The following is a 21,831-nucleotide window of genomic DNA, read 5'->3' as shown; positions in this document are numbered from 1 at the left end:
GGTTAAGCTCTGTTTAACAGTACACTTTATGTACCTGATTTGCCTCAAGTATCTTTTTTGTCAAAAAAAGTAGGTGTCTTATTTTTTTTAGAGTGTTTGGCAACTCTTTTTTTTTTTAACAAAAAAGGTACCTGAAATGAAATGTTACCTCATGTAACATTTGAGAAATCAGGTACCTGGTTCTTTTTTGTCTACCGATTTTACCCTTGTTTTTTTAATGTTGTCAACTAAAATCTCATTCAACACCTACTCCCAAATAACACAGACAACCGTTAAATAAAATTCTTCAATACACTCATCGGAAAAAATCGAATATTTTTTTTTGTGTATGACTTTAATAGAGAACTAATTTTGTATTCATAGAATACATTTTTCGATAATATATTGTTTGATTTTTTTTCTTTTACCTAATCGTGATATATTAATTATTGTTTCATTCTCTTTGAAACATGTTGGAGACTTGCGCAAATACATTGAAAAAACTAAAATATGACTTTATTACTAACAATGTCAATGATAATAACACAAGAATAATAGAAAAAACATAAACACAATAATAATCATGCCCTTTTACGTCATTTGATCAAATATCAGCTACATTTTCAGCTAGTTTTCAATCATTTTAATAAAAATCAGCTACTTTATCAGCCAATTAGGATCCCGAGGGTCCATTTCCTATTAAAGGTCAAGATTTCATCTCACGGTAATCTAACGGTCTAAATTTTTGATCGAAAAATAAAGAAAAAGTGCAATGGAAAGAGAAGAGTAATATTTTATTCTAATGTGAGAGAAAATGGACCCTCCATTTCTTTTAGGAAATGGAGAGGATCTATGTTCCTTATCGGCTCCTAATTTTCAGCTACCTTATCAGGTTTCAGGTATTTTTTCAGGTTTCAGGTACCTTTTTCAGCTAGTTTTGTCAAACAGAGCCTTAGTATTACTTTTATGAGACATATGTTTGGGATATGATGATTTGAAGTTTGGGGAGGTGTTAGGGTGCACAAATTCACATTTAACATGATGCATATTAAGTTTAAAACGGGTTAAGTATGTATATCACCATAAATTCTCATTGAAGACGGGTACTATCCGTCACAAGCTGAATACGGGTAGTGTCTCTCTCACAATATACAAGTACTATCTATGGGGTGCTCCATTTTCCCCTCACTTGTCCTCCTACTTGCCTTATTGTGAGAGAGATACTATCCATTTTCAGCTTGTGAAACAAGACGCGTTTTGGTATATTACTTATGTATAAAGGAATACGTAAGACGGATAGTACAGTCTTAACTCTTAAGGGAGACTTGCTAGTTGGGGTATGTTGATTTGGACGAGGTTTTAACCAAGGTTACGTCTTTATGTGGATTATGAGTCCATGATTTTATTAATAGACTATGCAAACAGTTATAGTATAATTGATGGTGTAGAATCCGAGTTTATAATAAAGTTTTCTAGTTTTTGTTTAAAGAATTTGAGTTATACCATAAAGTTTGTGTACTCACCCACCTAAACATAAACAAAAATCACTTTTGAAAACTGATAAGGTTATTTTCAGTCGTTGGTCTATCTAAATAAATCCTAAATTACTATTAACTGATAGTTAGTGGCAAGAAATGGTCGAATCCACAGGGGGGCGAGTTAATTGTTCTATTTGCAAAATTTAAGTTCGTCTTTAAGTAACCGTTTTCTTGAAGGATGATTGTTTGCTAAAAACTATTTGCGATGTAAAAAAAAGATAAATCTATAAATATTATTAAAAGGTTACCCTAAAATGACCAATTAAGTCCACGTAAACAATGCCACGTAGGATAAAAAAAAGTCACGCAGACATTTGAAGCTCACGTCAGCCGCATAACCCAAATGTCACACACACATTCATACCCAATTACCCCGTCTCTTATCATCACTGTTCCTACCGACAACGACAATCCCCCTTTTTCCGCTCATTTCGTCAACCGACATTAATTTATTATTACATGACATTAATTTAATTCATTTATCTATAAAATAATTTAATTCACTTATCTATAATATTAAAAGATATTATCTATATTCTTAAATGATTTTTGTATATTAAATATATTATTTTCCAAAATTTATGTAACCCTTAGAAATTTACATCAAAATTTCATAATTTATAATTAATATTGACATTTTAATTGAAATTTTTGTGATAAAACATGTTAACAAAATTTATAATTTATAATTAAAATTGAAATTTTAATTGAAATTTTTGTAATAAAACATGCTAATAAATTAATTAAAACTCTTCATATTACCCACCATTTTTATTAACATTTTTCCTATTTAATTCATTTTTTTAATTAAACATGGTAATAAATTATTTAAAACTCTTCATAATACTTAACACCCACCAAATTAGTTAAAAGTTTTTCCTATTTAATTAAATTTTATAATATAATATGTTAATAAATTGATTAAAACTCTTTATATTACTTAACAGTTAACACTCGTAATTTTTATTAACATTTGTTCCTATTTAGTTCACCTCTTGAATTTCTCGGCAATCATTATCTAATTAAATAATATCACAAAATAAATTAAAAATAAAATTAAAATATTGGAATTTATGGTTATATAATGGCTATAAAACCTATAATACCTACTCCCTCCAATTCATCATAATGTTCCCATATCAATATGGCACAATACTTAAGAAAGATGATTATAAAATAATAAAGGACAAATGTGGGGTTGGTGTTAGAAGAAAGAGATGAATTAATAAGAGTTAAATAAGGAGTTGTGGGGCCAAAATATTAAGAAAATTAATAAAATAGGAGTAAAAGAGTTGTGTGGGGTTTGATTATAGGAGAGAGAAATGAATAAAATAAGAGAAAAAATTACCAAAAAAGGAAAGGGGAACATTACTTGAATAATCCATTTTGGGAAAGAGGAAACATTATAGCGAATTGGAGGGAGTATAATAGTTTCTATCTATAAAATCTTATTAAAAGGCTAACCTAAAAAATGTGACATTGCAAGTTTAATTGTGATGTGACAACTTTTAATGTGATATGGTAAAAAAAGTGATATGGATTACCAATTTAAGAAAATTAAAAAATATAAGGTACAAAAATTTAAAAAATATAAGGTATAAACACAAAAAAGAAAGAAAAAAAATTTGTAAACCATTAATCTCCTCTTATAATCTTTGTTATTTATTTACCTTATTTATTTAACCATTATTTTCTTTATTTAATGAAATGGCCTATTAACTTTCATTTCATCATTACTATATATACTACGTATTTATGTACCATATTTTTTATTTTTCTTTCATTCGTAAAATTTTGAGAGAATTTGTAATAGAATTTTTCATATATATAACTATTATATTCACCCTAATTTTCAATTCTATTAAAAAAAATAGCACCTAAAGTATACATAGAAAAGTAAACTAATTGTTTCGTTTTTTATTTTTCTTATGTTTTGTACTAATTTGTTATTATTTTTTTTGTTTATATTTATATTGAAGGAGAATGAATTTTCAACTTTATTCAACTACTTTGTAGGTAAACTATACAATCAGAACTAAATTAATTGTTTCACTTTTTATTTTTATTATGTTTTGAATTAATTAGAATTTTATTAGTTATTTTTTGTGTGTTTGTATTAATATTATAGGAGGATGACATACTCACATATCAATAACAATGCATGAGATTCGAAATAATGGCTATGGATCTTCTTTACAGATTTTTTTCTTGGTTTGGATGACTCTTTCATTTTTGTCGGTTTTTCTTTTTTTTCTACAATGGTGTATTTGAAATATCGAATGGTAGCAAAAATCTTTAATAAATTGTTGACATGTTGTTACATTATTGTCCTTCACTCTTTCCTACACTTTAGTCTCATTTGTAACACTTATGTTCTATTTTTATTTTGTCAAACATATTACAAATCAAATTGCTTAGCCAAATTGTTAAAGTACGATGCACATATGTCAATTTGCACATATGTCAATTTGATCTTATCATAGTGTTATAATATGCATAAATAGTAATTATTTAGAAACCGATTCTTATTCTCCAATTCATTGTTCCAATTCCAATACTTTCAAGCCTTTAAATCATTTTTTTTAGTTTTCCATCAAATATACTATTATGTAACTCACAATATTTTTTGGATAAATAATCTTTTTGAATGAATTGTTTATATTTTATTTTCTTCTGAATTTGGAAAGGCTAATATTTCGTATGAAGTATAATAGTATTGTTTTGATTATAATTTTTGATGAATGCTCAAACATGAAGAAGCTATGTTTAGAATCGTATATGCATAAATCTCTATTTATTGCGTGATTCCGAGAAATGTGTAATTAGTTTTGCGCATCTTATACTAATAATAATAATTATTAGAGTTCACATATAAAGTTTTGATCCTTACTTTATTCTCTTACTTTTTGTCTCAAATCTAATCTTATATATACTACAGAGTATATTATTATAACACAAAATGTGATATTTTAAATATATGTAACCTTTCCTTGGAATTATTCGGAATAGTTGTTAAAGTTGCTCACATAAAAGTTCACGACCATTTTTTTGCAAGATAAACATAGAGCCAAGTACTTTAAGATGCACCAAAACGATAATAAAAACAATATCTCCATTCAAGCAATAAAGAAGCAAGTTGCAATGTTTGTTGGTGAAGAAAACCATTTCTATTCTATAATCTTTAAGTCGGTCAAAGCAATGGTTAAATAATAAAGAAGCAATTGAAGAATCACTAATTAAAGAGCCAATTGAAGGACCATTAATTAAACAGGCAATTGAATAATCATTAGCAACTCAGACAAGAAAATTGAGAGTCATTGATTTTCTTTCTATAAAATATCATCAAAATACCAATTCATATTGTCTTATTTGATACCGAGTTACTCCTCCTTAGTTTTTTTTGTTCTCTCTGTAATTTAGAGTATTTTATTGGAATTTTGTGTCTCCTTTTTCCTTTTCTTTTTGTTCATGTATTTATATTTAATAATCTTAATTGGAGGTGTCAATTCAATTAATTAACTTGATAATTTCATTAATGATGTTATTGTAGGAGGTATGTATATGTTAATGTGATCCTAAAATGGATGTGCTTTGAACTTCGCGTAATTATTTTGCATACTCAATAAGAAATATTTTTACAAGACTAGCATAATTATCCATATTGTACAAGTTTTAGGATTTTGACGGGAGTATTTATTTAACTTCTATATCTATATGTGTACTTACTATAAATGAAGGAATAAGAAGGTTATATTTTTGTAGAGAAATAAAGGACAATGAATGAAAAGTAATCACGCTATATATTTCGAAGTTATGAGGTTTTTAACTGCATATGTATAAATTTCAATGCAATTTGTTCATATATGGAAGGGTGACTTCTTTTAATGTTTTGTTTTATTGGTAGAAACTTGTACTCATATTTTTGAATCCTTTGAAAACAGGGGACGACAATGGAGCGCAAATTCATGTTCCAATACTTTTATGGCGTCAAGATTGTCCATAAGACCAGAAGTACTGGAAAATTCAATTTGACGGATTGTGTCCTCACTTCAAAACAACCAAGCTATTCACATTTTGGTTTGCGTATCATCCCGAACCAAAAATTTGGAGTATATTAAATTTTTGTTTTAAAATATCGCTCCCTCAATCGTGTTTATTTATTTACCTTTTTTTATTATTATTTGTGAGTGGTTTTTAATTAAAATTAAATAAATGATTGAGAGAGGGGGACTACTCCATATAAGTTATTCACAAATTAAACACTTAAACACAATCAATTATTAACGATCTCGTGATTTTCACGGGCTCTAAAACTAGTTCAATAATATTAAAGAGTATAGGGATCAAGTTCATTAGGTAGTTATCCGGGGGTCGGATTTAATTCATTAACATAGCCAATTACGTTGTTTAAGGCTATATAATCTGTGACACCCTCATTCATTGCGGAAAAGTAAACACATAATTCTAGATAAAAACTGCATGGATATATTTGTAATAGGTTCATTTGGGTAAAAACCTGTAATTTTTAAAACCTAAACCTGTTATAAAAATATCCAAATGGGAAGGTGTCAAACATGCAAGGTCCAAAATAAATCTCATGAATGAAATATCGCTAAAGTCGCGAAACAAAGTTATACAACCCAAATATGAGAAAAGGGAGACATATGTCCCTAAAAAGTATATGACATAAAAAGTGTTTAAGGGTCACAAAAAAATAAAGCCAATCTAGGTCATAAGGTTACTTTGCTTGCTAGCTCGTCCATTTACCCCATATATGCATCACCTACCTGTCAATCGCATTTTATACAAATACGAAAGCCACAGTCAGTGGAGAGTAACTCCGAGTTCTCTCAGCCACGAAATGTCATAATTAATATAACATGTAAACATAAGAATATGAATATGGATAACACATAGCCTTAGCATATAGATGCTAGACAATCGTGCTTATCATGTGAACAACAATATAACAACGCATAGTCCTAGCATGTGAATACTAGACCGACTCATACTACACTATCATGTGAATCACATAACATCCAGGAATCCAAACTCTATCAACCATAGTCGGCTTGCATCTCACCTTCTATGATTCATAGAATCATCAAACAAGAAAGGACAATATATCTAGAGACAGGCATAAGTTCTTAGGACAGTCAATAGTCACTCTGTAACTCGAGTCTATACCACAAGGTAAGGTAAACATCCTAGTCCTAAACCTGCGCAGACCTAGCGACATGCAGAAAGTACCGCATCCAAGACGACCCATGATCACACACATGAGTACCCCTAAGGAGTCCACCAAAGGGTTAGCTAGTACTTAAGCTGACCATATACTTCTAAGAGTACGTCAGGAGGTCATGCCCTAACTTGGATATAAGCCCACCAAGCTAAGACACAAATGCTATTAAGCTGTGAACATACACTCGTTAAATACTATAAGGGTCTATCTATGACGAAGGCCGAAATACTCACCTAGGACCTAGTCCCAACTTGAATACTTTAGCCCACACCACACAAGACAAGTATGACACCAAATTAACCATAAGAGGGGCAAAGAGTCCAAACTTGCACACACACAAATGATCATACACACCCTAGCATATGAAAGACTACGCAAGAGCATATTCAGCTGACAATCCAACAATATCTTCAATATCAATAATAATCCAAATTCCAGCTAACCAACAGTACAATAATCCATGAGAACAAGCTAAAATGGCAGAGAGACAACAAGACTCAAGCATAAGGCATCCAAAGCATCCAACAACCAACATGTGAAATGATAATTACAAATATCAAGGCATAACATAAAACATCCAATAACAACCAATCTCACCTCAAAGACAAACCCTCGACTCGAGTCCCGCGATGGGTCATCTGTCAAATCAAGGCTGATCGGTTTAAACCTAGTTTGACCAAATTCGTTCGGTCAATCTGGCCCAACTCAGAGTCTTGGCCTACTTTGGCCCAAATCACAAAATTCATCACAATATCATTCTCATGCCATTTCCAATTTCTATCATGTGGAAGACTATCAACATAAGAAAATATATTCCAACTTACAAAATAACTAATTCCACAAAATTCTCGCATAATAAAATAGCATAAATAACCGTCTCACACAAGGGTAAACTTTTCTATAAATTTTAATCGATAAAACGACGCCATTTACTCATACGGACTCCGAATTGAGTGATTCAAGTGGTTAAACCACCTAATTTTTCGATGTCGTTCAATCTGTCATATTTTTGGAAACATTGAAAACCGTCTCGGTCCCAGTCTTGACGCGTTCCAGCAAAACACGGACTTGTCACAACACATAATTCCTCATCCAAATTTGTTCCAAACAATAATATACAAATGGGTAACATAAATTAAACATAAGCATACTCATCTTACTCCATTCATTCATTTATCAACAAGATCGTCTCAAACAACAACAAACAACAACAAACAACAAATACAACTACTAATGTGACATTAATTCGTCGAGTAACTCGGAATAGTTAGCTTAAGTTAAAAAAAGAGAACAATAACACTTGAGAAAGAGCCCTAGAAACCAAAATTACTCATCATCTTCTACAATATATGAGTCACCTAACTCATATTCAAATTTTTCACCTATAAGAACAACAAAAACACAATTATTAAGCTTAAATTCGAAACCCTAAAAAAAGTGTCTTAAACAAAAATTGGGAGAAATGAAAATAAAGTTTACTAGAAGATGAGGATTGAAGAGATGATTCCAAATATATAATTTTTATGAGATTTGGTGGAGAAATGAAGGAATTATGAAGGATTTAGGGATTGTAAAGAGGATTTTTGAGATGAATTTGCTGTTTGATGAAAGGAAGAGAGAGAATGAGAATTGAGGAAATGAAAGATGAAGAGGAGACCCATGGAGGATGGAGGGTGCATGGTTTGGGGTAGGGTGTTTGGGTGAGTTTCCATTGTTTACGTTTTGGTTCGTTTCGACGGAAATTAGAAATATTCATCGAACGCGATTTCCGAGAAAATTAAAGTTCTTAAACACGATTTTACTAAAAGATTAAGTACTCATATGCCCAATATCCAAACTCGTTTACCCAACGACCGTAAGAAATGGGAAATCCCAATTTTACGACTTTTATTCGAAATCTATTTTATCAAGGGAAAATGTTTAAATATAGTTTAAATCACTTTTAAAATTTCTAAACTATCAAAAATAATTACATTTCTTCAAAATAAAATAAGATTATATTTTATCAAATAAATTTTATTTCAAATAAATTAATATAAAATTAAAATAGATTAAAATATTACTTTTAAAATATAATAAAGGTCTTCAAAATTACGGGGTGTTAAATAGTCGGTCGATTCAAAATTCCCTTTAGATCTAATTTAACATGCGGTCACTATCATTAAATTATCTCTCGGTGAAAGTCTCAATTCGCTATACTAGTCAATTAACCCCGCGAAATTAATCAATCATCATATATATATATATATATATATATATATATATATATATATATATATATATATATATATATATATATATATATATATATATATATATATATATATATATAGTGTGAAGTTCTTCTAAGTCCACCATATGCCTTTGAGTCCCTTAGTCCTTCTAAGGGCCTTAGGATGAAGGGGATGAAGGGAGGAGATTGCATCTCAATGAAGGGCTAGAAATGAATCTAGCTAATCTTCCTCCCTAATCATTCCTAATCTCTTCCTCATTCTAATTTTATTATTATCATCCCATTCACTCATCTCTCTTTCATTCATTAAAAAAAAAAACACATCTCTCTTCCTCTCTTCCTCTCATCACCAGACCAAAAAAACCCAAAAAAATTCCCATCAAAATAAAAAACCCAAAAAATAACCCATTTTCTCTAAAATCACAAATCAAAATAAATTCAAAACCCCCACCCCCCACGACCCTAACCCGACACAAACACCCCACCACCCACACCCCACCCGACACAAACACCCCACCTCCCACCCCCTACGACCCTAACCCACCGCACCAGATCCTCACTGCAACCCATCCTTCCTCCGGCCGACATCAACAACCAGCCTCCAACCCGAGCCAACCACCACATCCTCCCACAACCACCACCACCACAACCTCCTCTCTCTCCTTCCACCCAAAACGACCCACGACTACAACCGACACAACCGACCCACGACCACAACCCGCCTCCACTCACGAACTCCCTTCTCCTCTCCCCTACGCCGCCTCTGCCGCACACCCCCGACACCTCTACAACAAATTGTTTTTTTATCTTGTTTTGGTTTTCATTTCAACTTGTTTTCATTTCAATTTGTTGAAAACCGGAAATGAACAAATATTTTAATAGATCTGTTTTTTTTTAGTAGATTTGTTTTCAACTAATATTTGTAGTGATGTTTTGGTTTTCACTTTCAACAAACAGATCTACTAAAATAGATGTGTTGAAATGAAAACAATTTATTAACTAATAGATTTCAATTTGTTATTTCATCACTTTCAACTTGTTTTGGTTTCACTGCAACTCCGTTTCCGTTTTGGTGATGTTTTGGTTTTCAATCTATTTCATCACTTTCTTTTTTTCTTTTCCCTTCCTGTCGTTCTCAGTTATGCGTCTTTTTTTTTTTTTTTTTCAAATTTGGGTGTTTGTATTTTGGGTGTGTTTGTTTTTCAAATCTAGTTATTTTTTTTTTTTTAATTCGTCTTGTTATATATTTTTCAGATGGGTAATTTTTTTTGCTAGATTTCATTGTTATTATTTCGGTTTTTTTCATTGTTATTATTAAAACCGTTTAAATCTTGTTTTGGTTAAAATTACACTTTTTTTTGGTTAAAATTACACTTTTTTCTATTACAATTATACTTTTTCTTGTTGGAATTACACTTTTTCTTGTTACAATTACACTTTTTCCTGTTAAAATTACACTTTTTCTTGTTAGAATTACACTTTTTCTTGTCACAATTACACTTTTTCTTCTTACAATTACACTTTTTTTTGTTACAATTACACTTTTTATGTTAAAATTACACTCAATTCTGTTACAATTACACTTTTTCCTATTAAAATTACACTTGTTCTTGTTGGGATTACACTTTTTCTTGTTACAATTACACTTTTTCCTGTTAAAATTCCACTTTTTCTTGTTGGAATTACACTTTTTCTTGTTACAATTACACTTTTTCCTGTTAAAATTACACTTTTTCTTGTTGGAATTACATTTTTTTCCTTTAAAATTACCCCTTTCTACTTTAAAATTACACTTTTTCCGGTTAAAATTACACTTTTTCCTGTTAAAATTACACTTATCTCTATTAATGACTAAAGTTACACTCTTGGACTAAAGTTGGACTAACTAATTTGGACTATTTGGACAATTTGGACTAACTAATTTGGACAATATGGAATAACTAATTTGAACATTTTGGACAATATGGACTAACTAATTTGGACTATTTGGACTATTTGGACGAACTAATGGAGTTTACGACTAAATTGAATACAATATGTACAACTAAATTTGGACTAAAATTTAGAGTAAAATTACAAATTTAGAACTAAAGTTACACAATTCATTTATTTTGAGTCATTTAGATTGTGCAATTCCAATCATTGTCCACTAAAGTGTAACTTAGTAAATTGATAGTGTGTGTATCTTTTATCATTTTATGAGTGTAATTTTAGTCAAAAAAAGTGTAATTTTAGTCTACAAATGTGTAATTTTAGTCTACAAATGTGTAACTTTAATCCACAAATGTATAAATTTAGTCTACAAAAGTGTAATTTTTGTCCACGGAAGTGTAATTTTAGTCCATAAAAGTGTAATTTTAGTCCAAAAAAGTGTAATTTTAGTCTACAAATGTGTAACTTTAATCCACAAATGTATAAATTTAGTCTACAAAAGTGTAATTTTAGTCCACGGAAGTGTAATTTTAGTCCATAAAAGTGTAATTTTAATCCAAATGTATAATTATAGTCCAAATTTGTGTATCTTTAGTCCAAATTGTGTAATTTTAGTCCAAATTGTGTAATTTTAGTCCAAATTTGTGTAATTTTAGTCCAAATTTCTGTAACTTCATTCCAAATTGTTCTAACTTTAGTCCAAAAGCGTAACTTTAGTCATGGAGAAGATAACCTTAGTAGAGATAAATGTAACTTTAATGAAGACAAGTGTAATTTTAAAGGAAAAAAGTGTAATTTTAACAGAAAAAAGTGTAATTTTAACGGAAGAAAGTATACTTTTAACAAAGAAAAAACTGTGATTTTAACAAAAAAAGTGTAATTTTAACGGAAAAAAGTGTAATTTTAACGGAAAAAAGTGTAATTTTAACCGATAAAGTAATTTTAATAGATCCTAAATCACACAATACCAAAAGAAAATTTTAAATACGAAATTTGGCAAATATATATAACAAGACGGATATTAACAAAGTGATATCAACAAGAAAAAAGTAAAAAATGAGATTTCATAACTAATAGATTTAGTACTATAATTTTAACCGGAAAAAAAAGTGTAATTTTAACACAAAGTGTATTTTAACGGAAAAAAGTGTATTTTTAACAAGGAAAAAACTGTGATTTTAACCAAAAAAAGTGTAATTTTAACGGAAAAAAGTGTAATTTTAACGGAAAAAAGTGTAATTTTAACGAAAAAAGTGTAATTTTTAACCAATAAAATAATTTTAATAGATCCTAAATCACACAATACCAAAAGAAAATTTTAAATACGAAATTTGGCAATTATAAAAAAAAAGACCAAAACATCAAAATTGAAAAAAAAAAAAAACGGGTCATTGCTCTATATTAGTAGATCTAAGATTAAAATAAAAAAAATCTCACAAATTTAAAACAATATAATATAGCAAGACGATATAAGGAGAAAAAAACAACCAAAAAAATAAAAAGAATACCCAAACATCAAGTTTAAAAAAAAAAAAAAAAAAATGACGCCGGGGAGGCGGCGGCGACGGCGGTGGTGGCGGCGGCGGCGGCGGCGATTGGCGACTGTGGTGGTTTCCGGTGGGTGGTGGTAGGTGGATGGTGAATGAGGAAAAGATGAGTAAATGATTTATTTGGATTTTTTGGGTTTTTTATTTGTTTGGTTTTTTGGGTTTTTTTTTTCTTGGTTTTTTTGGAGAGAATATGGAGAAGTGAGATATAGAGAGAGAATGAGGAGATGTGATAATGAGTTGGTGAATGAAAGATGAGGAGGATTAATGTAGTTAATGAGAAAATTAGAGGGAGATGGACAAATTAGAGCATTAACCTTAATTTTTGGGTTCTCATCTAAGCCCTCCATTTCCAAGATCCAAAGGCTCACAATGAGACTTATGGACTCAAATGTAAGAGGTGGACTCATTTGATCTTATTACTATATATATATATATATGTAGAGAGAGAGAGAGAGAGAGAGAGAGAGAGAGAGAGAGAGAGAGAGAGAGAGAGAGAGATCTCTAGTGAGTCCACATTTTTACATTGAGTCCATAAGTCATTTTTAGGACCCTTGAAAAGATGAGATGGAAGGTTGGGATTGAAAGGGAAAATGGAGGGATTAATGCTAAATGGAGGGGACTGAAGCTAATTAATCACTTTTCCTCACTACTATCACTAATCAACCCTATAATTTCACTATATAACCCTTCTTTTTCCACTCACTTCTCTCTCCTATCTCACAAAATATCATTCATCCTATCTCTCTAAAAACCAAAAAATTAATAAAACAAAAAAACTCCCAAAAATTCAAAAAACCCCAAAATAAAATTCCCTCCTCTCTTACTCACCACCACCGACCACCCCACCCAACCCTACCTCGACCTGTCAGCCGCCACCACCATGACAAACCCCACCCTACCATCCCAAAACAGCCCAGACCCACCACAACTCCCGACCACCACCACGACAAACCCCACCCTACCATCCCACAAAAATCCCAGCCGCAACAACAACCACCACCCAACAAACCACCATCACCTAACAACTAATACTGCTCCACGGCACCACCAGATCCGCGACCCCACCACCATCCCAACCACCAAACCAGATCCACGACTGCCACACCAACACCAATAACGACGGCCCACACATTCTCACAACCCGACACCCTTTCTCCACCATTGTCGACCACCACCAAGCCACCACCCTTTCTTTTTTTTTCAGATCTATCGCACGTCACCACCCTTTGTCTGCCGTCGATTAACCACGCACCAGCCACAAACCACCACCATCCGGCCATCGCAAAAAAAAGAAAAAGAAAAATAAGATCTGAAAACCCCGGCACAATAAAGCCACCAGTCGACACCACCATTGCCGTCTGCCTGGCTGCCGAGTGTCGCTTCTCTCCTCCCTCGTATGGAGGATGGTAGTGGTGTGTTGGTGGAGGAAAGTCGGGTAGTATTTGGTGTGTTTTTTATTTATTTATTTTTTTTTTATGTTTTTTTGGGCTGTTCTCTTGTTTTTTTATTGTTGTCTTTGCTCATGTTTGTGTCGTTTTTTTTAGTTGAAAAAGTAGTGTTTTAATCAGGGGCGGAACTGGGCTGGGGCTTCTTGGGCTAAAGCCCGAGATACTTTCCAGAAAAAAAAAAAAAAAAATACAGAACAGAAACACGCTATCAGGACCACAAGTGAGAACTCCCCAATTATTTCACATTATTTATCTAATTTCGATCGAAGTCACCGTCCATCGTCTTGACGGCGCCGATACTTATTCCAACCGACCACCAGTTCACCACTGACGTCGCCGGTACTGATTCCGACCATCATCCAGTCGTTTTTGGTAATTTCTACTCAAATTGTTCATTATTTTTCTTTTGTAATTCAATTATACATTTATACCTTTATACTTCTCAAATTCCCAAAATCAAATTAGACATAATATCTGTTATATCACATGAATTGATGAATATGAATCCATTATTTTGTATTTTTATGTACTGCAATTAAATTGTTGAACTGTTGGGATTATGGGATGACCGAAAATCCGAAATCCGGATGCTAATATTATAAAGTTGCAGGCTTGCAGCCTTGATCCTTCATTGATAATTGGTGACTTAAACACTGATTTTTTCAATTTATTCTATTATGAATTGGTTGTAGTTCATTATTGATTGATTAGGGTTAGATAAATAAGATTTTGATTTGCAGTTTTGGACAAGTAGTTTTAGAAAGAGGAATGGTGAATGGTCACAGACTCACAGGCCTCACAAGTCACAGCTAAATAGCTAATACACTAAGTCATTAATACGGCAAAACTACACTAGTTAATACGACAAAACTGTAAATGGTCAGTAGTACAAAACAAGATCAGAGGAAGGGGTTTTTCCTGAGTACTGGGCGTCTGGGCCACTGGCCTACTGAGTAAGCACTAGTTTGAGAAAACTGAATACTCTATTACTGTCTTAGATTTCAGTAGTGGATTCTTCATTTGTTTTATACCACTTTACATATTTAATTTGTATTTAGTTGTTTGGTTCGTTATTATAACATGGTGGTGACTCTTGTGGGGTATGTATTTGATAAATTTATTATTTTTGAGATGAATCTTAGTGCCAAACACCTCTATCTTTTGTATTATTGGATCGATATTCATACATTTCATAATGTGATATAGGTAAATGAAATATAATGACGGATAATCGGAGTCCCAAAAGATATAAGACCTTATTCTCATTTTATAAAAGTGGTACTTCATCAATTGACCAAGAAAAAGACGAGCAATATAAAGGGGTTGATATAAGAGATGAACAAGATGGTAAAGGGGTTGATCTAAGAGATGAACAAGATGACGGGGTTGAGATGGAAAATGAGCAAGAGCAAGAGGAAGGGGCTGAGATTGAGGAAGGGGCTGAGATTGGAAATGAGCGAGAGGAAGGAGCTTGGGCTGAGATCGAAAATGAGCAAGAGGAAGAGGTTCAGATAGGAAATGAGCAAGAGGAAGAAACTGAGATTGAAAATGATCTGGCTGAAATTGAAAATGATGAACATGAAAATTACGATACTTCATCACTTGAACGAGATCCTGGAATACGTCGTCCTATAGGTACATATCCTTTAAATGAGCGTGATACTGTTCGAAGAGCTTATGTAGTATATGGACCTTGTCAACCTTATTTAGCAGGCTATCCAAGTACTTGGGATGGAAGTCAGGGGCGAAGATTTTGTCACAAGTGGTATAAAGAGTGGAATTGGCTTGAGTATTCACTTAAGAAAGATAAAGCATATTGTTTCCCTTGTTTCTTATTTGATGAATACCCATCCCGACATCCGTCTTTCACTGAAGATGGATTTAATGGTTGGAAGAATGTGATGTCTAAAAAATCGGGCATCTTATTTCATTTAGAAGGCGTGATGTCAAAACATAATGCTTCAGTACGCAAGTGGGAAAATTTGAGGAATCCTTCTAGACATATAGAGAAAGTGATTAACAGACTATCTTCAGAAGAATTAGCAAGAAATAGACTCCGTCTTGTCGCTTCTATTGCGGTTGTAAGGTTGTTAGCACGACAAGGATGTTCTTTTAGGGGTCATGATGAATCAGCAACTTCTCTCAATGGTGGCAATTTTGACGCGGTATTGGATTCTTTTAAAGGTTTGAACAGTGATATAAAAGCTGTAATAGACAAAGCTCCACAAAATGCCAAGTATAACTCTCCAAAGATATACAAAAGAAACTTGCAAATATTCTTGGCAACAAAGTTCGGTCTATGATTCGTGATGAAATAGGAGATTCTAAATTCGCAATTCTTGTTGATGGAGCTCTTGATGTGTCAAATACGGAGCAAATGGCAATAATTATTCGATTTGTTGATCGTGAAGGAATACTTAGAGAACGATTTTTCACCGTGGTCAGTGTTACTGACACTTGTTCTCAAACTTTAATGGATAAGATAATAATGGTCTTTGCTCAGTATAACCTTCAATTAGAAAATATACGAGGCCAAGGGTATGATGGTGCAAGCAATATGAGTGGTCAAATTAATGGTTTGCAAGCTTTGTTTCAAACAGAATGTCCATATGCATATTATGTGCACTGTTTTGCTCATCGGTTACAGTTGTCTTTGAATGCTGCTGCTAAAGGAGTACATGATGTATGGCAGTTTTTTTCTACTCTTACTATGATTGTTAACTTTGTCGATTCCTCCGCTAAAAGACATTCAATGTTAAAAGCTCGCCGAGAAGAAGAAATCTCAGATTTAGTAGCCGCGGGTACACTTGAGACGGGGTCGGGAAAGAATCAAGCTACCACTTTGCAAAGAGCAGGAGCTACTCGTTGGGGTTTACACTTGCGCTCTATTTCAAGTCTTCTTAAATTGTTCAAAGCTACCCAATCAACTATCGATGATTTGTATTTGAATGGAGTAGACAAAGTGCAAGGAGAAGCTAAGGCAGTCGGTAAGGCTTTGAAAAAATTTGATTTTGTGTATTGTTTACATATGATGCATGATATCATGAGAACTACCGATTTTTTATGTCAAACATTGCAAAAAAAGGACATTGACATACTAAATGCTATACACTCTGTTTCAATTGTCAAAACAAAACTTCAAGATTTGAGAGACAAAGGTTGGGATAATTTAATCGAGAAGGTTACAACATTTTGCTGTGAGCATGATATTTCTATGCCAGATATGACCGCTCCTTACAAGAAAGGTAGAAGGGATTGTGAAAAGGATATCACAAATGAATGTTATTATCGATTTAACATATTTTATTGTGTGATAGACTTTCAGTTGTCAGAACTTGATAGCAGATTTACGGAAAATTCTAAGGAGATTCTTACTCTCGGTGCTTCATTTGATCCACGTCACAATTTTCGAGCATTCAAGCGTGAAGATGTGTACAAACTTGCAGAGAAGTATTATCCTCAAGACTTTTCTTTAAATGATAGACGTGCTCTTGATTTAGAGTGTGGGTTCTTTGTTGCAGATGTTCAAAAAGATTCAAGATTTAAAAATACAACTTCAGTATCTCATTTGTGTCGCCGGATGTTTGAGTTCGATAAGACTTGGCTTTATCCTATGATTTATCGATTAATTTGTCTTATCTTGACTCTTCCGGTTTCAACAGCTACAACGGAGAGAGCATTTTCAAGTATGAACATCGTCAAAAGCAAACTGAGAAATAAGATGAATGATGAATTTCTTGATGATTTGATGGTGCTTTACATTGAAAGGACATTTGCGGATAGTATCAATAATGATGATGTAGTATCCGAATTTGAACTTAGTGGATCTCGTAGAGTAAAATTTAGTTAGTTATGTAAATTACGTGGTGTAGGGCGTGTGTGCCCCCACTTTTTTTTGGCTCCTAATGTATACGACTAGTTAAAATTTTTATATAAAATATAAAATTTTATAATTTTAATTTTAGCCCGGGGTAGTTGCGATTCCTGGTTCCGCCCCTGGTTTTAATAATATAAAAAGGTGGTGTTTTGTTTGGTTGTGGGGGTTTGTTTTATAAATTTTCAAATCTCGTGTTATTAAAAAATGTCTTGTTATATATTTTTTCAGATCTGGTTTTGTTGGGTTCCTTTTTCATTTTTCAGATCTGGTATTTCTTTAAATTTACACTCATATTTATTAGATTTACACTCATATTTCTTTAAATTTACACTCGTATTTCTTTAAATTTCCACTCGCATTTCTTTACATTTACACTCATATTTCTTTACATTTACACTCATATTTCTTTACATTTACACTCACATTTCTTTACATTTACACTTATATTTGTTTACATTTACACTCATATTTCTTTACATTTACACGCATTTTTTCAGATTACACTCGTATTTCTTTACCGTTACACTCGTATTTCTTTATATTTACACTCATATTTTTTACATTTACACTCATATTTCTTTACATTTACACTCGTATATCTGTACATTTACACTCAAATTATATAGATTTGCACTCATAGTTTTTGTGGATATGAGTTGGTGGTGGACGATGACGTTGGTGGTGTTTGTTGGTAGTCAGACTAAAGTTTTACTCGTAAAGGAACAAAGTTACACTCAAAGGACCAAAGTTACACTCTTAAACCTTCAAATTTACACTCGTAGACCTTCAAATTTACACTTAAAATACTACATTTACACTCGTAAAACATCACATTTACACTTGGTAACATGTTAAGATTATATAAATTCAAAATTTTAATTAGAAAATTGCCTAAAAATCAATTTTATACTCTTAAAATATTTACATTTACACTCGCAAAACATCAAATTTACACTCGTAAAATGTTTAAATTATATAAATTCAAAATTTCCGTCACAAAAAATCAAATTTACACTCTTAAAATGTTACATTTACACTCGTAAAACATCAAATTTACACTTGTAAAATGTTAAAATTATATAAATTCAAAATTTCCGTCACAAAATAACAAATTTACACTCTTAAAATGTTATTTTTACACTCGTAAAACATCAAATTTACACTTGTAAAATGTTAAAATTATATAGATTCAAAATTTCCGTCACAAAAAATCAAATTTACACTTTTAAAATGTTACATTTACACTCGTAAAACATCAAATTTTCACTTGTAAAATGTTAAAATTATAAAAATTTAAAATTTCCGTCACAAAAAATCAAATTTACACTCTTAAAATGTTACATTTACACTCGTAAAACATCAAATTTACACTTGTAAAATGTTAAAATTATAAAAATTCAAAATTTCCGTCACAAAAAATCAAATTTACACTCTTAAAATGTTACATTTACACGAGTAAAGTGTTAGATTTACACTTGTAAAACTCATACAACATTACATTTACACTCCTTAAATCTGAAACTCAAAACTGATTAATTAGGGGCTAGAGAGAGAAAGAAAAATTAATTAGTGTATAGAAATTAGATTAGTGAAATATTTTTTTTGTTAATTTCAATCTCAACCATCAATTTCAATCTAACCATCCACATTTTTTCCTTTTTTTTTAATAGTCCTTAATCCATCCATTTTCCATCTATCTCAACCATCCACTTTCTCATCCAATGGCCCTTAAAGGGACTTAGGGACTCAATGGCATATGGTGAACTCATAAGAACTCACCTCTCTCTCTATATATATATATAGAGAGATAGGAGTTCTAATGAGTCATTCTCTTCAATTGAGTCCATAGGTCCCACTAAGGGCCATTGGATGGACTCAATGGATGGTTGAGATGAATTTGATTAAGGGCTATTAAAAAGAAAAGGAAAAAAATGTGGATGGTTGGATTGAGATGGGTGGTTGAGATTGAAAAATACCAAAAAAAATTACCACTAATCAAATATCTCTACACTAATTAATTTTTCTTTCTCTCTCTAGCCCCTATTTAATCAGTTTTGAGTTTCAGATTTCAGAAGTGTAAATGTAATGTTGTATGAGTTTTACAAGTATAAATGTGATGTTTTACGAGTGTAAATGTAATATTTTAAGAGTGTAAATTTGATTTTTGGTGACGGAAATTTTGAATTTATATAATTTTAACATTTTACAAGTGTAAATCTGATGTTTTACGAGTGTAAATGTAATATTTTAAGAGTGTAAATTTGATTTTTTGTGACGGAAATTTTGAATTTATATAATTTTAACATTTTACAAGTGTAAATCTGATATTTTACGAGTGTAAATGTAATATTTTAAGAGTGTAAATTTGATTTTTTGTGACGAAAATTTTGAATTTATATAATTTTAACATTTTACAAGTGTAAATCTGATGTTTTACGAGTGTTAATGTAAAATTTTAAGAGTGTAAATTTGATTTTTTGTGACGGAAATTTTGAATTTATATAATTTTAACATTTTACAAGTGTAAATCTGATATTTTACGAGTGTAAATGTAAAATTTTAAGAGTGTAAATTTGATTTTTTTGTAACGGAAATATCGAATTTATATAATTTTAACATTTTATAAGTGTAAATATGATGTTTTACGAGTGTAAATGTAATATTTTAAGAGTGTAAATTTAATTTTTTATAACGGAAATTTTGAATTTATATAATTTTAACATTTTACAAGTTTAAATTTGATGTTTTACGAGTGTAAATGTAAAATTTTAAGAGTGTAAATTTGATTTTTTGTGACGGAAATTTTGAATTTATATAATTTTAACATTTTAAAAGTGTAAATGTGATGTTTTTCGAGTGTAAATGTAGTATTTTAAGTGTAAATTTGAAGGTTTTAGAGTGTAAATTTGGTCCTTTGAGTGTGACTTTGGTCCTTTATAAGTGTAACTTTGGTCCTTTTAAGAGTAAAACTTTAGTCCGACTACCAACAAACACCACCACCGTCGTCCTCCACCACCAACTCATATCCACGAAAATATATGAGTGCAAATATATATAAATTTAACGAGTGTAAATGTATAGATATACGAGTGTAAATGTAAAGAAATTTGAGTGTAAATGTAAAAATTATGAGTGTAAATGTAAAGAAATATGAGTGTAATTGTAAAGAAATAAGAGTGTAAAAAAAGAAAAATGCGTGTAAATGTAAAGAAATATGAGTGTAAATGTACAGAAATACGAGTGTAAAGGTAAAAAATATGAGTGTAATTTTAAAGAAATATGAGTGTAAATTTAATAAAATATGAGTGTAAGTGTAAATCTGAAAATGAGTGTAACTTTAATATAGTAGAAGTGTAAATCTGAAAATGAGTGTAATTTTAAAAAAAAAAAATGAATGTAAATGTAAAATACTACGAGTGTAAATGTAAAATAATACGAGTGTAAATGTAAAATAATAAGAGTGTAAATGTAAAATACTACAAGTGTAAATGTAAAATAATACGAGTGTAAAATGTAAATTAACAATAACACCAACAAATATTAACAAGACGAGATCTGAAAAAATACACAAAACGATATCTGCAATATAAAAATATAAAATAAGATCTAAAAAAAGCAAAAACCCAACATCAATAATAAATTAACAACCACCCCATCCTTTAAAAAAAACAGATCTAAGCTAAAAAAAAAGAAAAAAATTAATAAAAAAATTTCACTTTATAAACACGATTCTAAAGTTACTTAGCAACAAGAGTTGGCATTCGGATCACTGGCGTCTAATATTAATGTTGACTTTGGTACTTAGCAACAACAAGATGTGCAACTAAACAAATCATGCCCAAAATCAGACCATTCTTTTTTTAAAGATAAAAAACCCACCACCATTCTTTTTAAAAAAATAAAACAGCTTTAAACAAAAAATTCAAAAACCGATTAATATTAAGATCTGAAAAACAACCCTCAGAACAACAACCATTTTACGGTGGTGGGGTTGTTGTGGGGCGGTTGTGGCGGCTTACTGAGGGCGACAGT

At 31.2% G+C, this 21,831-nt stretch overlaps 1 protein-coding gene across 1 annotated transcript; it reads left to right on the top strand.

The window, feature by feature from the left end:
- The first annotated feature begins 16,221 nt into the window (after positions 1–16,221).
- Positions 16,222–17,772, top strand: LOC141594855 (uncharacterized). Its single transcript, XM_074414843.1, has one exon. The coding sequence runs from the start codon at positions 16,222–16,224 to the stop codon at positions 17,770–17,772; it is 1,551 nt and encodes a 516-aa protein (XP_074270944.1).
- Positions 17,773–21,831: the final 4,059 nt, after the last annotated feature.

This window comes from Silene latifolia, chromosome 8 (genome assembly GCF_048544455.1).
Source record: "Silene latifolia isolate original U9 population chromosome 8, ASM4854445v1, whole genome shotgun sequence".
In the NCBI taxonomy this organism is placed as follows: domain Eukaryota; kingdom Viridiplantae; phylum Streptophyta; class Magnoliopsida; order Caryophyllales; family Caryophyllaceae; genus Silene; species Silene latifolia.
The sequence above is the reverse complement of the archived record's forward strand: the minus strand, read 5'-3'. Positions and strand labels throughout refer to the sequence as shown.

Bases quoted from the DNA above. Each gene is read 5' to 3' on its own strand.
- LOC141594855 (XM_074414843.1), top strand. From the start codon at position 16,222: ATGATTCGTGATGAAATAGGAGATTCTAAATTCGCAATTCTTGTTGAT.